At 33.5% G+C, this 15390-nt stretch overlaps 1 protein-coding gene across 1 annotated transcript; it reads left to right on the top strand.

Annotated features, from left to right (window-relative positions):
* Positions 1–4610: 4610 nt before the first annotated feature.
* LOC114395755 (heme-binding protein 2-like) lies at positions 4611–6691 on the top strand. The gene is made up of 2 exons (XM_028357599.1): positions 4611–4864; positions 6056–6691. Exons 1-2 carry the CDS (start codon positions 4647–4649, stop codon positions 6465–6467), a joined length of 630 nt encoding a protein of 209 aa, XP_028213400.1. The 5' UTR covers positions 4611–4646; the 3' UTR covers positions 6468–6691.
* Positions 6692–15390: the final 8699 nt, after the last annotated feature.

Genomic DNA, 15390 nt, shown 5'->3' with positions numbered 1-15390 from the left:
TTCACCATCTTATACCATTGTTTCTTCAAATTAGGATGGCATTAGCTATGTGTAACAGTGCAAGTATAAATTTTGTAGGCTCAAAATAAACATTAAAAATAACAATAAACAACATCGACTTTCCGTAACGATGGTTTCAAAGACGGTTCAAAACCGTCATGGAAATGATAAAATAACTGTCTTTGAAAGCTTTTTTTGTAATAGTGTCTGTTAAAGAGAAAAAGCAGCAAAAATCCATAGGAATGTGAGGAACCACCAAGAGATTTTAATTGTAGCCGACGAGGGGGAGCTGAGTTATGGCAGACAAATTACTTAGAGGGAAACCTTACTATTTTCCAGCCTTTGGACCTTCTAATGAAAAGAAAAAAGGCTAAGGATAAGAGCTTTATGTTAGAATAATCAGGAATCTAAAAGGGAGGTTGAATAGATTATTTTCAAAATATTTACCTAATCATTATTTAGATTCAATTAAACGTTACCCTTCATTGTAACCAAGGTTTTCTTAAAAAATTTGTGAAAGATTTTCAATCAATGAAAACAATAAATACACAAACAAATGAAAAACAAAGTTTTATGACCGTTTCATATCAATTCCATTACCAAGATGGATTAACAACACAAAGATTTAAAGAAAGAGAGAATCACACTAAGAATTTATATTAGTTCAATCCTCAAGAGGATCTACAACTAGTTGTTTAAAGACCCCTTAGAACTTCCACTAATGGAGAACCAAGTACAAATACTATGCTCATGCAATTCCCTAAAATTCTACGTTTCCCATGAATCCTACAAGAGAATGATTAGGAGTTGAAACCCTATCAACTCACACAAACCATTGATAACCTTAATCAATGTCAGAATCTAGAAACTATTTTCTACAAGATAAGATTGAATAAGGAGTCACTAATGACAAAGAATGAGTGAAGATATTTATAATTTTAACAAATAAAACTGATTTAACCAATTATCATATATGGTAATCGATTAATTCGTTCAAATCCCATTTGTTCTGCATTTCCATAAATGTAGTAATCAATTACAGATTGTGGTAATAGATTATCTCGTTTCACATAGAGCTTCTCAATCTTCTATGGTTATCAAATAATCAATTATCAAATGTGGTAATCGATTATTTCGACACATAGAGAGCTCCTAAAGTTTTCAGATGCAATCTAATTGATTACTAAATGTGATAATCGATTATCTCGAGCCACAAAGACTTCCTTCTACTGAAACTGGCTTATGTAATCGATTACTGAAAATGGTAATCAATTAATTCAATTATTCTTGCCAAATTTCAAGAGAAGTGAGTTTTGTTGCTTATTCTAACACTTTGTAATTGATTACTAAACTTGGTAATTGATTACACTGTGCTAAACTCATTGCTTCTAAGAAACTTTGAGATCAATATATTTATCTTATCATGTTTGATTTCTACTAAGCATGGATAATAAAACTATGTCTAAAACATTTGGCATGCCACATCTTTACAAAATTGTTTGGCATTGTAAAATTATTAAAATCAAAAGATCTTAAGACTAATGATTAAGTCTTCAATATCTTTGATTCAACACTTTATTCATTTGACATTTTGGGGATGGATAAGATATTTGATTATCTAGTCAAAGGCCAACAAATAAGACTACCTGATGAAAAGAAGACTCTTCTGCCCAAGGAATTGAAAAATAAGAGCTATTGCAAATGACACAATGCTTGTAGCCACGCTACGACTAATTTTTTTTATCTTCAAGAGCATAGTCCTCCGCCCAACGAATTGAAAAACAAGATTTATTTTGTTCTTCATTCTTCTTCCACTTTTCACTTCTGTTCTCTTCTTTTTTTTGCACAAATCTCGTGGCTTTTCCACTAGTGATGATCATGGAAGGCTAAACACTTAAACAACCTAAGGATCCACTCCAAGCAAGGTTGAATTTGAGTTCTGGTTTAGTATTTCTAATCTGTGTGAATGTTCATCTTTTTCTTCAATCCTATTTTTTATTATCATAATTATGAATATGCTTAGAATTTAAAATGAATTAGGTTAGGAATTCCTTTCCTAATTTCGAACTTAATCATAGATTGTTTGGATGATATTCCAACCTAATTTGCGATCTCAATGAATTTAGGTATTAATTTGATTGAACTAACTCTAATGACATTGATTGAACCTTCACAACTTGATCATACTCTATAGAACTGAGAAATCGATTTGTATTGGTTTGATGAATTGGATTGATGATTTCAAATCTGTTTTACAACCTGTTTATGCAATTTTGTTTGTCTTCTACAAGTAAAACTTTGTTTTAGCTTAGATTTTGCATTTTTGTTGTGTTTTTGAATTTCTTTCCAGTGCCTATAAACTATTCATTGAAACTCCCCTTGCTGTTTATAAGAAAATTAAAGTCAGAACCATATTGAATTGTATCTCTGAGTCGATCTAGGTTAATCCTATACTACATAATTTCCTAGTTTTATTTGTTTTGAATCAATTTCACAATTGTTATCAATTACATATGAACGCACTTGGTATTTATTCTCTATTCTAGAGATAGGGGGAGTAACATGAAGATTAAACTATGGAGCTTGAAGAAGTTTTGTCTTTTTACATGCCCAACTCTTTAAGTGGCATTTGTATTGATTGTTGCATCTTAGTCTTTATCTTTTCATATGTACATCATGCATCATCATGTAGAGGTAGGAAGATTGTTTCTAAAGTTAGAAACTTCTTCATTGCATAAAAATCTTTGTTTTAATCGATTACAAGGCTAATTGTAATCGATTACACAAGTATTTGTAGCTTACAAAGAAATTCTCTTTTCAGTTTAATCGATTACCAATTAACCGTAATCGATTACATAGATCAGTTGAGACCATGTCTGATTTTTCATGAGTCTCTGTTGTAATCGATTACCAGGTGATCGTAATCAATTACTTCATTCTTAAAAGTCTTTCCATAAGTGATCAAGAATACTTTAATCGATTACATCAAGAATCTAATTGATTACATTGTTCTTGAAAGTTTTCCAGATATTGGAAAGAACACTTTAATCAATTGAAATGATAATATGATCGATTACTTCTTTGAAATAATCGATTACATTGACTATTTAATCGATTACAAGCGGTTATAACTGTTTTCTCTATAAATAACCATCTTGTGTTCTCACTTTTTTTAAAAAAAATAGAAAGAGAGAAGTGCTTTTAATAGTGTATGCAACTCACAACTTCTAGACTTCATTTTTCTGAAGCTCTTATGGTAAAAAATGAGTTGTAAATTTCTCTTAAGATCAAGAAAACACTCATTCACTCAAGCAAAGGTTCTTGCATGTGATTGATCAGGTTGTGTCTCTCCTTGACTCATTTTTTCGTGTGTTTTACATGTTGTTAGCATATGCGTAAATTTTTGAAAGCATGTTAAATAGATTTTTCTAGTTTTGGCTAAGGGTAGGTTTCTTTTAGGCTCTTATTCACAAAGGACCCTAGGGTTGGGTACCTTAGTCTCTTTTTCTGGGGTAGGAATTGAGATTGATTGTAAGAATTCTATATGCCTAGTGAAAATCTAGTTCGAATTAGATTAGACAACTGGATTAGCTTCTCTAGAGATAGAGAGTGAATCGGTATAAAAATTGGTGTACATCTTCTCTTGATCTTATCTTTCTTTCTCATTGTATTCTTGATCAATTTACTAAAGGTTAAAGAAAATATCTTTTTGAATAAGAACTTAAACAAAAGGTTTTTGTGTTAAGGGTAATTGATTAAATATTGGTTTATCAAAAGTTTGTGATACGATCCTTGGAAAATAATTTTTTAAAAAACTCTAGTTTTTTAAGTTTGATTTGATTTAGAAACCAATTCCCCCCCCCCTCCCCTTGGTTTGTGAGTTTCATCATCTTTTTCCAACATTACAGTGCTTAATTAGCTCGTCATTTGCGTAGCAACATTATTCATTTGTATTTTAGCTTAAGTGTTTATCTACTCTATTGAGTGATTTGAATTTTTGTATTCATTCAAACATTGTTTATTTGTGAAAGTCATAAGTGATTTAATATTAAACAATACTTGAGTGTCTTAGATTTAAGGAAATTCTAAGGGTATGTCAATAGTGACCTAAAAAATACTGTTGTAATCAGGAGTGACAAGACATAATACTTGCTTATAATAAAGTTTTGATTAGTACTAGAAACCTTCATTGGTTTGTGAAAAAGAACTGAAAGTAGCTCCATTAGAGCGAATGAGTATAAATTAAATATTTTTACTTATTCTCGTAAGCTTATTTTAACACACTTTATCACACAAGTGTTCTCGTGAAAAATCTTTGTGAAAATACTGTTTTATCAATCACTGATGTTTTCATCAAAACTTACATGTTATTTCAATATTCTCACATTGGGCAAAAAGTAAAAGAAAAAAGGAAAAACTTCTGTCAGTTAATGATGTATTTTGGTAATTCTACCAAGTACCAAGAAACAAATTAAACTAGGACGGGATGAGAATTCATTATAGAGATCCAAATAAGGGAATAAAGTAGGTAGTGGGGTTAATGACAAAAACCCCACCCCCCACTTATTGTGTCTGTGTAGTGCTGGTTGGTTCTGCCTATTTAAAGTGGAATCTCATAGTTCAGAAGAGGAGACAATCAAGCAGAGATGGAAACAACACTCGTGCGCTTTCTTTACTATTTGTCCACGGCAATATTGTTTTGGTGCTGTGCCAACATTGTGCACGCTATTGAATTACCAAACTACACAGTGATACTGCCTGAAGAATCAGATTTTCAGCTCAGACTCTACAATGAATCATCATGGATCTCAGCCCGAGTTTCAGGAACTTCCTTCGAGCAGTCCTACAAGCTTGGATTTTCCAGGTTTTGTTTTATTTCTCATTTCGTTTGATCACTTGCATGTACTAGAAATTGAGGTTGATCAGTAGTGCTATACAATACCATATCAGTTGCTTCTGGATCATTTGTCAAACACCATTACGTAACCTAGTACTCTGCTTAATTAAAAAAAAAAAAAAATTGAGGTCAGGTTATTTAAGTTTATTTAAAAAAAAAAGGTTTTTCTTATATAAAATAAGTAATTTTTATAATATTTTGATATGTTTGTTTTAAATTGTTTTACTTAAAATAAATGTTTTTTTTGTTTTTTTTTAAAACAAATACTATCTACTTCTTATAAAAAAAAGGCTTTTATAAAAAGCACTTTTTTTAAATTTTTTTTTTTTAGTTTACCCTTTTTTGTTCTTGTGACAATATGTGAGTTATAATAAGATTTTTGATAAAATCCAGAGTGCGAACAGGAAGAGTAAGGTGCTTCTCTAAAGAAACTAAAACAAAGATAGAAAGAATAATAAAAAATAAAAAATTATAAAATAGAACCTGAATTTTTTTATTTGTAAGAATAAAAAATAACAAAAAAAATTATAATAATTTATATATTTTGTTCAACCAATTAAATTAAATTTCCATAATTGACACTAAACTTAAAATAGTAAAAATAAAAAAAAGTTGATTATTTGACCGGATAAATAAATTAAAAAAAAAAAAAAAAACATGTCAAACACATGAGTGGATGAGGTACAAACTGAGAATTGGGGCAAATAACTTGCATGCCCTGTAACTTATTGTACTTTTCTCCCTCTTTTCTTGCTGTCTCTCTTTGATTATTAAACACTGTCGGCATCCACTAAACTTTTCCCAAATTAAAACATTCTGATTTAATAGTACAATGGTAGTGGACCTACGTACACTTTATCTCTACCTTGTTAGAAATGTAATATATATAAAAACACGTAGGTATCTTAATTTAAGTCTAATTAAGGGATAATTTCTCCAGGACAGTTTTCACTTTTCCTCCTCAATACGCTCGTAAATGAAATGCTAATTATATATACGTTAATTTGTATTATTGTGTCATCTTTGTATATATATATATGAAAATCAATCTTTTTTTTATAAGATTAAGTTATGTCTAAATTCATATTCTAAGAGGCAGATAGTGATATTCACATGGTTTAATTTTCTATATAACAACCCTTTTGTTCATTGCACCAGGTTGTATCAATATATTCACGGTGCCAATTCTAACTCTTCAAAAATCGCATTCACTGCTCCAGTCCTAACGAGTGTCCCCTCGTCACCCCCCGGGGATGGCTACATCGTAAGAATGTTCGTATCGACTCACTTTCAAGGGAAGCCCCCGCAACCCAATCCTGAACTGAAGTTGCGCATAGAGAAGTGGAAAACTCAGTGCATTGCAGTTAGAAAGTTCACTGGGTATGCCAAGGATGACAACATCAACAAAGAAATTGAAGCTCTTGTAACAACCCTAAACAAGAACTCGGCAACAATACAAGACACGAGCTTCTATACCATTGCTAAGTACAATGCTTCTTCTCATAATACCGCTGATCGCTTAAATGAAGTGTGGATTAAAGTGTCAGGAGTCAGGACTGAATATTGCTAACGGTTGTTTCCATCGGTTAAGTGCATGCAGTATCCTGTTTTAGTGTCATTGTGCTTGGAGTGGCTTGTTTCAGTGGTGTTATGTGTGAAATGTGTTGTTTTCGTTGTGGGTCCAATGTAAATAATGCTAGCTCCCGCTTGGAATATGCATGTATGACTTGAATACGCATTGCTATTAATAGTAAATAAATATAGACTTTAAATATGTTTTTCATATTTATAATATACTTTTTTTCATATTGTTATCTATTAATTTTTTTTTAATAAAAAAAAAACTGTTAATTACTATATTGTTCCTAAAATAGTTAATTAATAAAAGAGATGTTTGGGTTATTTGTCCTAAATTTTTTGTGTATGTTGCTAATATACTTTAATTGAAAAAAGGGTGTGAGTATGTTAACAATTTTCATACATATATAGAGAGAATAACGATTCATTTTGGTTTCATGACAACTTAACTATTATATTGCAAAAAGACTATAACTAAACTTATTTATCTAAGATTACGTGTAAATTTTTTTGTTTTTATCTTTCTCAAAAATAGTAATATGCAATAATTATTTTCAGCTTAAAAAGATTCAAAGTAAGAAAAACTATAATGAATTACACACATCCAACAAAATATTAGTATTGTGCCTTATGGCACTACAATCCCCATACCAAACACATTAATGAAATCAAACAGTGACAGATATGTGTGTACCAGCACAAGGTACTCGTTAGTAAGTATATACGACAATAAGGAAGAGGATACATCTTACTACTTACTCCCTCCTAGCTTGCCACAACTAAATACTATCCTAAATTAGAACTAGGTGGATGTAAGGTAAAGTAGATATAGAAGAAACTAGAACTCTTAGGCCTTCAGTCGTGAAGAACCCATGGACTCCATAGTGTAGGGAGGATTTTGGGTCCATGGGCTAAGTATGAGTCCACTTATCTTTATACATATTAGATTACAGCTTCATTATTTTTGGGTCTTGTATTTAGGGCTCCATAGTGTAGGGAGGATTTTTCAGCCCTTATATTCTAGGGCACCTAGACTAGTTTTTGTATTGGGGGTAGTTTTGTAATTTCATATGCATTAAATGCACTATTTGATATGTGTGTGTGTTGGGAGAGAAATTTAATTGAATTGGGAGAAACCCAATGCAATTAAATTTTGGACCATCCTAAGGGGGAGGTGAGCATTTTCTTACTACACCCCATTGCCACATCATATAGTCACACTTTGTGTATGTCCTTCATGTTTTACATGTCTCATGACACCTAAGCACACTTAGTGGAGAATCTTGGATTTGATCTTGGATTAGTAGGCTAAACCATAGCTAAAATTTACTAATCATAATTAGTAAAATTTTGGCTCCAAATTTGGCTCCACAAATTCAAATTCAAATTCAAGTGAAATTTGAATAGAAATTCAAATTTCCTCCAATTTTGTGTGACACTTAGGCTATAAATAGAGGCCTTGTGTGTGCATTTTTTCAACTTTGATCATTTGAGAATTACACTTCAATGTTCATACCTCGTTTGAGGCATAAAATTTCGTACTCCTTCTCCCCCTCTCCCCTCACTTATCTTCTCCTACCTTCAAGCTCTTATTTATGGCTTCCTATGGTGGTGAGCTTGTTCTAGACTCATCTTTTCCTTGAAGTGACGTCTCCAATCACCTTTCTTCCTTCTCCATTCTGCTACCATTGATCTTCAAGAAGCAAAGGACTCCATTGATGAAGAAGATCTAAGGCCTACAAGCTCCACATGGAGCTACATCACTAGTGCTCGTGGATTTAGTCCTCTAATTAAATATATTAGCAAGAAGTATGATTTGTCCTTGATGTTTCTTCTTGAGACTCATGCAAGCAAGGAGGTTGCGGCTAGAAGTATCCCTAGATTGGGATTTGATAGTCACTTTGTACAAGATGCCTACGGCCATTCAGGTGGCATATGGTGTCTCTAGAGGGCAAACAAATGGCACATTGAGATCATTCAGAGTAGTTACCAACTTGTCCACATGAGGGTGAGATGGAAGAATCAAATATCTTGGTTACTAACTCTTGTTTATTGGAGCCCTAACCTTTAATGGTGTCAATCCTTATGGGATGAGATAACAGATATTGTGACGCTGGTTGAAGGCCTATGGGCTATCATAGGTGACTTTAATATTGTTTTGGAGGCCCTTGATCGTACTGGTGGGATGTCTAATCCATCCTAGAAAGGATCTTGAGATTTCCAACAAGTGATGAATGATTATGACCTCATTGATGTAGGCTTCCAAGGCCCTGCTTTCACTTGGCAAAAGGGAAACCTTATGGAAAGGCTTGATAGGATGATTATTAATTTGGACTAGTGGATCAGATTTCAGAATGTTCTCCTTCTCCATATTCCCTTCTTTAAATCTGACCACAGGGCTCTATTGATGAAGATGGCCAGTACCCCCCAAGAGAACAAAAGGTGATGACCCTTTAGATTCGTGGCCGCATGGATGACCTATTCTAATTGCCAACCATTCCTCAAAAATTATTGGGAAAGGAATCAAAATTGGAACCATAGAGTCCATAACCTCCAGGAAGGCCTCTGCAAGTGGAATAAAGAGGTTTCTAGAAGTATTTTTAAAAAGAAAAGAAAGTTGCTTCATGACCTTGAAAGAGTGTCAACCCAAATTCATGATCACAACACCCCTCACCTTGAAAGGAGGCAAAGGGATATTTGGAAAAAGCATCAAGAAGTTTCTAGGCAAAAGGAACTCCTTTGGTTCCAAAGGTCTAGATCTAAATGGCTTTCGTATGGTGACAGTAACACGAGGTACTTCCATGGTGTGACTTCCATAAAAAGGTGAAAAAACACTTATGAAGTTATCCAGAATGCATACAGAAATTGGGTTGCAGACTTTGATGCTCTTGAGAGGTTAGTAATTGTGTACTATTGTAACCTTTTTACTGATGATGGCCCTAGATCTCCTTCATGTGTCAAAGGAGCTTTTCCCCCTCTATCAGAAAGCCAACTAGAAGTGTTCAAGAGAAATGTGAATGTGGAGGATATCTATAAAGCTATTTTCTTGATGGGGAACTATAAAGCCCCAAGTAGGGATGGGTTATAGGTGATTTTCTATAAGCAACAATGGGAGATTGTGTTTGTGCCCTAATTCAAGAGATATTTGAGAATCTATCTAAGTTACTAGTATCAATTATACCTTGTTAGCTTTGATTCCAAAGGGTGACATGGTGACTTCTATGAAACAGTTCAAACCTGTTATTAGTCTTTGTAACATTTTGTACAAAACAATTACAAAGATAATATCTTCTAGATTAAGGTTTGTGATGGAATTTTTCATCAACTTGTGTCGTGTAGTTTTATCCCCAATAGAAACAGAAAAGATAACATTATCATTACATAAGAGGTGATTCATTCCATGAAGTGTAAAAAGGGTGACTGTGGATGGATGGCAATAAAGAACAATTTAGAGAAAGCCTATGATTGCATCAAATGGGCTCTTGTAGAAGAGACTATTTCTTATGTTGATTTTCTTGGTAATTTTATTCGTATGGTTATGGCTTGCATTTCCTCCACTAGTATAAGTGTTTTGTTGAATAGGAAGGCCTTGGAGAGTTTTAAACCCTCAAGGGGTATTCGCCAAAGACATATGATTTCTCCTTACATCTTTATGTTGTGCATTCAAAGACTTTTTCACCTCATAAATGTTGTGGTTAAGAGGAAAGTCTAGAATTCTATTTCAATTTCAAAATGAGGGCCAAAACTATCCTACCTAGCTTTTGCAGATGAGCTATTACTTTTTGTTGAAGCAAATATTTCCTAAGCCAGAGTTATCAAGAAGATCCTTGATCTTTTTTGTGCTAGTTCAGGGCAAAAAGTTAGTAATGAGAAGACCAAAGTTTATTTCTCCAAGAAATTTTACTAGCAAGAAAGGAACCAAATTGTTGAGGAGTTAGGTTTCCAAAGAACTACAGATCTAGGCAGATACTTAGGTGTTCCTCTCCATCATAATATTACAAATTCCCAATCGTTCCAATTTTTAATTAATAAAGTCAACCAAAGGCTAAGCAATTGGAAGGCTTCTAACCTTTCTTCTGTAAGACATGTGACTCTAGTAAAATCATTAGCGCCCACATATGTCATGCAAACTTCACTTCTATCTATCCAAGTTTGTGATATGATTGATAAAAAGAAGTCACAACTTCATTTGGGCAGAGGAGAACAGTTCTACATGGGTACATTGGAATAACTAAATGATATATGTGTGCCCAAGAGTTGCGGGGGGTCTTGGGCTTAGAACCGCTTGCAAGGCCAATCAAGCACTTCTCATGAAAGTTAGATGGAAGCTTTGCATGAAACCAAATTATCTATGGGTTCATGTTGTGCGTGAAAAATATCGTTGTGGAAATGATGTTATCGCTAAGATTGATGAAAATAGGCAAGGAACAAAATTTTGGCGTGATATTGTGAGAAGATGGGACTATCTTAAGCCTCACCTGTCTTGGAAGATTAGGAATGATCATCAAGCGTGTTTTTGGAGTGACCTATGGGTCTCGAGCCATAGTCAACTTAGCCAACACTGTCTAACCAACAACAATGGTGGAGAGAATATTCTCATTTGTTTTTATGTTGATGTGAGAGGTCAGTGGGATATGCAAGAGATTTATATTTGGTTAGTATCCAACCTCTTAAAAGCTATGAAGATTGGTTTCTCCAATTGGACACATATGTTTGGAGTTGCCTTGGATAGAATCTGGTGGTGTAGAAAGGAGTTCGTGTTTGACCAAAAGTGGACATCTACACATGGTCTCTATAATAATATTCATGACATGCTTTGTTATCTAAAGATGTCAGCAAAAGAAAGGAATATGGTTGATCATCATCCCAACCTTGTAGTGGATGGCACAAGTTAATATTGGTATCCTCCTTCATCAGGCTTTTTGAAGCTTAATTATGACTGTGCTTTCCTAAATGATAGGCACCTTGCTACCGGTATGAGTGTCATTAGATATGAGAATGGTAGCATTGATCAAGCTTTTTCTCGTCGCCTGGGTCATATGTCAATTCTTGAAGCGAAGCTTTGGGGTCTCACTTGGGGCCTCCATAAGGTTGCTTCTAGCAACTATCTTTTAGTGGAAAAAGAGTCTGACTCTTTAGTGGGGGTGAATTTCATCAACAATGGGTGTCCAAATTCCCACTCATGTTTTGATTAAATAGAAGAAATCAAGAGGATCAAATCTAGCTTTCAGAATTGCTCCTTCTCCCATATGATTTGAGAAGCTAACTAGTTAATTGATTCCTTTATCCAGTATGGATTCTCTCAATACAAAGAGTTTTATTTTTTATTTCTTGCTAGTTTTTGCGCGAGATCCCTTTTTGGGTGACTTAAATTGTATTCGCTTATTGAGTAATAATAAATTTTTTGTTCAAAGGCTTTGCCCTAACCCGTAAAAGAAATAAAGCTAAACTGAAAACAGGATTAATCTTAAAAACAATTTTCAATACTCAAAACTACTTTTATCAAACAAGTATTTGAAAATTTCTTCTTTGAGATCCTCCTCGAAACTTCATTTCAGCTAACATCAAATTCAATGAAACCATCAAAATATCTAATACAATAGTAAAATAATAATTTTAACTTATGCAAAATCTAGAAAGGTACTTTGAATAGCCATGTTGAAATATTATTCAATCGCATAACCAAATCATGGTCCATACTATTAGCTATGTTAGAAGTCAATCATTAGAGAGTCAAATATGGTTAGAAAGAAAGAAGTCAATCACTAGACAGAAACAATAATTCATTGAAGTTGTTTTTCTATTCCAAATTCCCATTCTCCTTTCTCATATAACTTTTTTTTGCTCATTTTCTTCATGATTCCATTTGATTTTATGATGGTATCAGAGCTCTTCAATTGAAGAGAAGAGCTCTAATGCACCACTCTCACAATTATCAATTAGTTGTTTCGATCTTTTTGTTCTTTCTATCGTTTTTGTTTTATTGTTCTTATTTTTCTCACAAGATGAGTGAAGAATTGGATCAATTCCTCAACATACACAATCCCTACTAGCATCCAAGTGAAATTCAAGCTACAACATTGGTTTCGCCTCAATTGGATCCCACAAATTATAGTTCTTGGAGCAGATCGATGCTTACTGCCTTGAGTGAAAAGAACAAGGTCAAGTTCATTGATGGCTCAATCTCCAAACCATCTACGACTCATGCTCTATTTTCAGCATGGAAAAGATGTAACGATATGGTGGTGTCTTGGCTTGTGCATTCAATATCAACATCAATTCGACAGAGTATTCTTTGGATGGATAATGTTGTGGATATATGGAAGGATCTAAAGGCAAGTTACTCACAAGGTGATCTTTTGAGAATTTTTTATTTATAGCAAGAACTTGCTTCAATTAAGCAAGGTAACATTAGTATTACTAATTATTTCACTAAATTGAGGGTTATTTGGGATTAGCTTGAGAATTATAGGTCATAACCTATTTGCACTTGGGCCACAAAATGCTCTTGTGATGTTTTAAAAATTGTGAAACAAAGAAAGACTCAGAATCAAGTTATGCAATCTTTATGTGGATTAAATGATCAGTACAATCATGTGAAATCAAACATTTTGATGATGGATACACTTCCTGTTATAAACAAGGTGTTTTCTTTTGTTTTCCAGCAAAAGAGACAATTTAAAAATGCTAATGCTCTAGGTAATTTGAGTGTAGTTAATGTTGCTTCCAAATCAAGTAATTCATGTACCTACTGTGGCAAGGATTATCATACAGTTGAGAATTGTTATAAAAAAAACATGGTTATTCTTCTATTTTCTCTTCTAACAGAGGAGGAAAAGGGGGTAAAGGTTTTGACAAAGGAAGTTTTGGAGGTAGGAGTAATAACAATGGTAAAGTGTGCACACATTGTGGGATTAATAGACACACAGTTGATGAATGTTATAGAAAACATGGGTATCCACCATGGCACAAGTTATACAAGACTTAAAATGGTTTGATCAATAATGCTATGAGAGAGGATTCTAATGCCTCAAGTTTAAATGACATTCAAGAGACACATAATCAAAATATCAAAGTCACCCCACAACAGTATCAAGCTTTGATGTCACTGCTTCAGTAACAATCTAATAGTGGAGGATCCACTTCAAGCACTTCACACATTAACCAAATGGGTACTATAACTAAGCCTCACATAGGTAAAGTTCTTTCATTTACTTGTAGCATAAGCAAAGCTGACCATGTTGCTTGCTCTTTAAAATTCTTTTTCATACATAAACGAATTAGTCCCGTAATAGTTCAATTGCCCACTGGTCAACAAGTGATAGCCATATATTCAAGAACTGTGAAATTTTAAGACTCTCTTTACCTTGAAGATGTGTTGTATTTGCCAAGTTTCAATTTCAACCTCATATCTATTTCCAAACTAGTTGCAAATTTGAGATGCCAATTGACTTTTTTTGGTGATCATTGCTTGATACAGGATGTGACCAACCAGAAGATGATTGGTACAACTGAGTGTGTGCAAGAACTTTACAAACAGATGTTGCCCTCTATTGAAAGTGTTGCAATCAACACAGTTAGCTTTAATGCCAAATCTGTTTCTTTCTTGTAACAAGGTGCCAATTGACTTATGGAATTTTCGTTTAGGCCATCCCTCACATGATAGATTTCATTTGTTAAAAAAATGTTATCTTGTATTGTCAAATGATAAATAGCTTGTTTGAGATACTTGTCATAAAGCAAAGCAAAGAAATTTGTATTTTCCTCATAATGATTCACATGCTGCTACTCCTTTTTCTCTTATTCATGTTGATATTTGGGGTCCTTGTGCTACTCTCTCTTTTAATGGCCATAAATATTTCCTTACAATAGTTGATGATCACACTCGTTTTGTATGGATTTTTCCTATGATTTATAGAGCTGAAACACAAACAAAATTGAAAAACTTTGTTTCTTGGATTGAAAGACAATTTGATACCAAAGTCAAATCTATAAGATCTGATAATGGTGTTGAGATTCTTATGCAAATTTTTTATGATTCTACTAAGATTGTTCATCAAACTTCATATGTAGAAACCCCCTAGCAGAATGGGATTGTTGAAAGAAAACATCAGCATTTGCTAAATGTTACTAGAGCCCTTTTGTTTCAAGCTAATTTACCACCAAATTTTTTGTCTTTTGCCTTGAGCCATGTTGTTGTTCTTCTAAATTATCTACCTACCCCTTTCTTGGGTAGCGTTTCACCTTATGAAAAAATTTACAAAGTTCCGTATGATGTGTCCATGTTAAGAGTTTTTGGTTATTTATGCTATACTGGCACTTTGACAGCAAAAAGGAAGAAACTTGATCCTAGAGTTGTTCCATCAATTTTTCTTGGTTTTAAACCTTACACCAAAGGTTACATGACTTTGAATCTTAAGACTAGAGTCATTGTTGTTTTTAGAAATGTTTTTTTCTATGAAGAAGTGTATATGTCTTTACCTCCTGGCATGACTACTGCGAAACCAAGACAAGTGTGTAGATTGCAAAGGTCCTTATATGGCTAAAATAAGCCAGTAAACAATGGTATGCTAGTCTGTCAGCCTTCCTCATCTCTCATGGCTATTGACAATCATTTTCTGATTGTTCATTGTTTCTTAAAAGTCATCAGTCATCTTTTACTACCTTATTGGTTTATGTTGATGGCATATTACTCAGCTTCTTGACAATGTTTTCAAAATCAAGGACTTTAGAGATTTGAGATTTTTTTTTCTGGGTTTTGAAGTAGCTAGAAGCACTAACGGTATCAACATCTGCCAAAGGAAATACACTCTTGTTACTTTGCATGATACAAGCATGTTAGGATCCAAACCTGTTTCTACTCCCACAAATTATTGTACTAGACTTCATCAAAAGTCTGGAACTCCTCTCTCTGA

Source organism: Glycine soja, chromosome 18, assembly GCF_004193775.1.
Source record: "Glycine soja cultivar W05 chromosome 18, ASM419377v2, whole genome shotgun sequence".
NCBI classification, from domain to species: domain Eukaryota; kingdom Viridiplantae; phylum Streptophyta; class Magnoliopsida; order Fabales; family Fabaceae; genus Glycine; species Glycine soja.
Note: the sequence above shows the minus strand (reverse complement) of the source record. Positions and strands in the feature narration are given on the sequence as shown.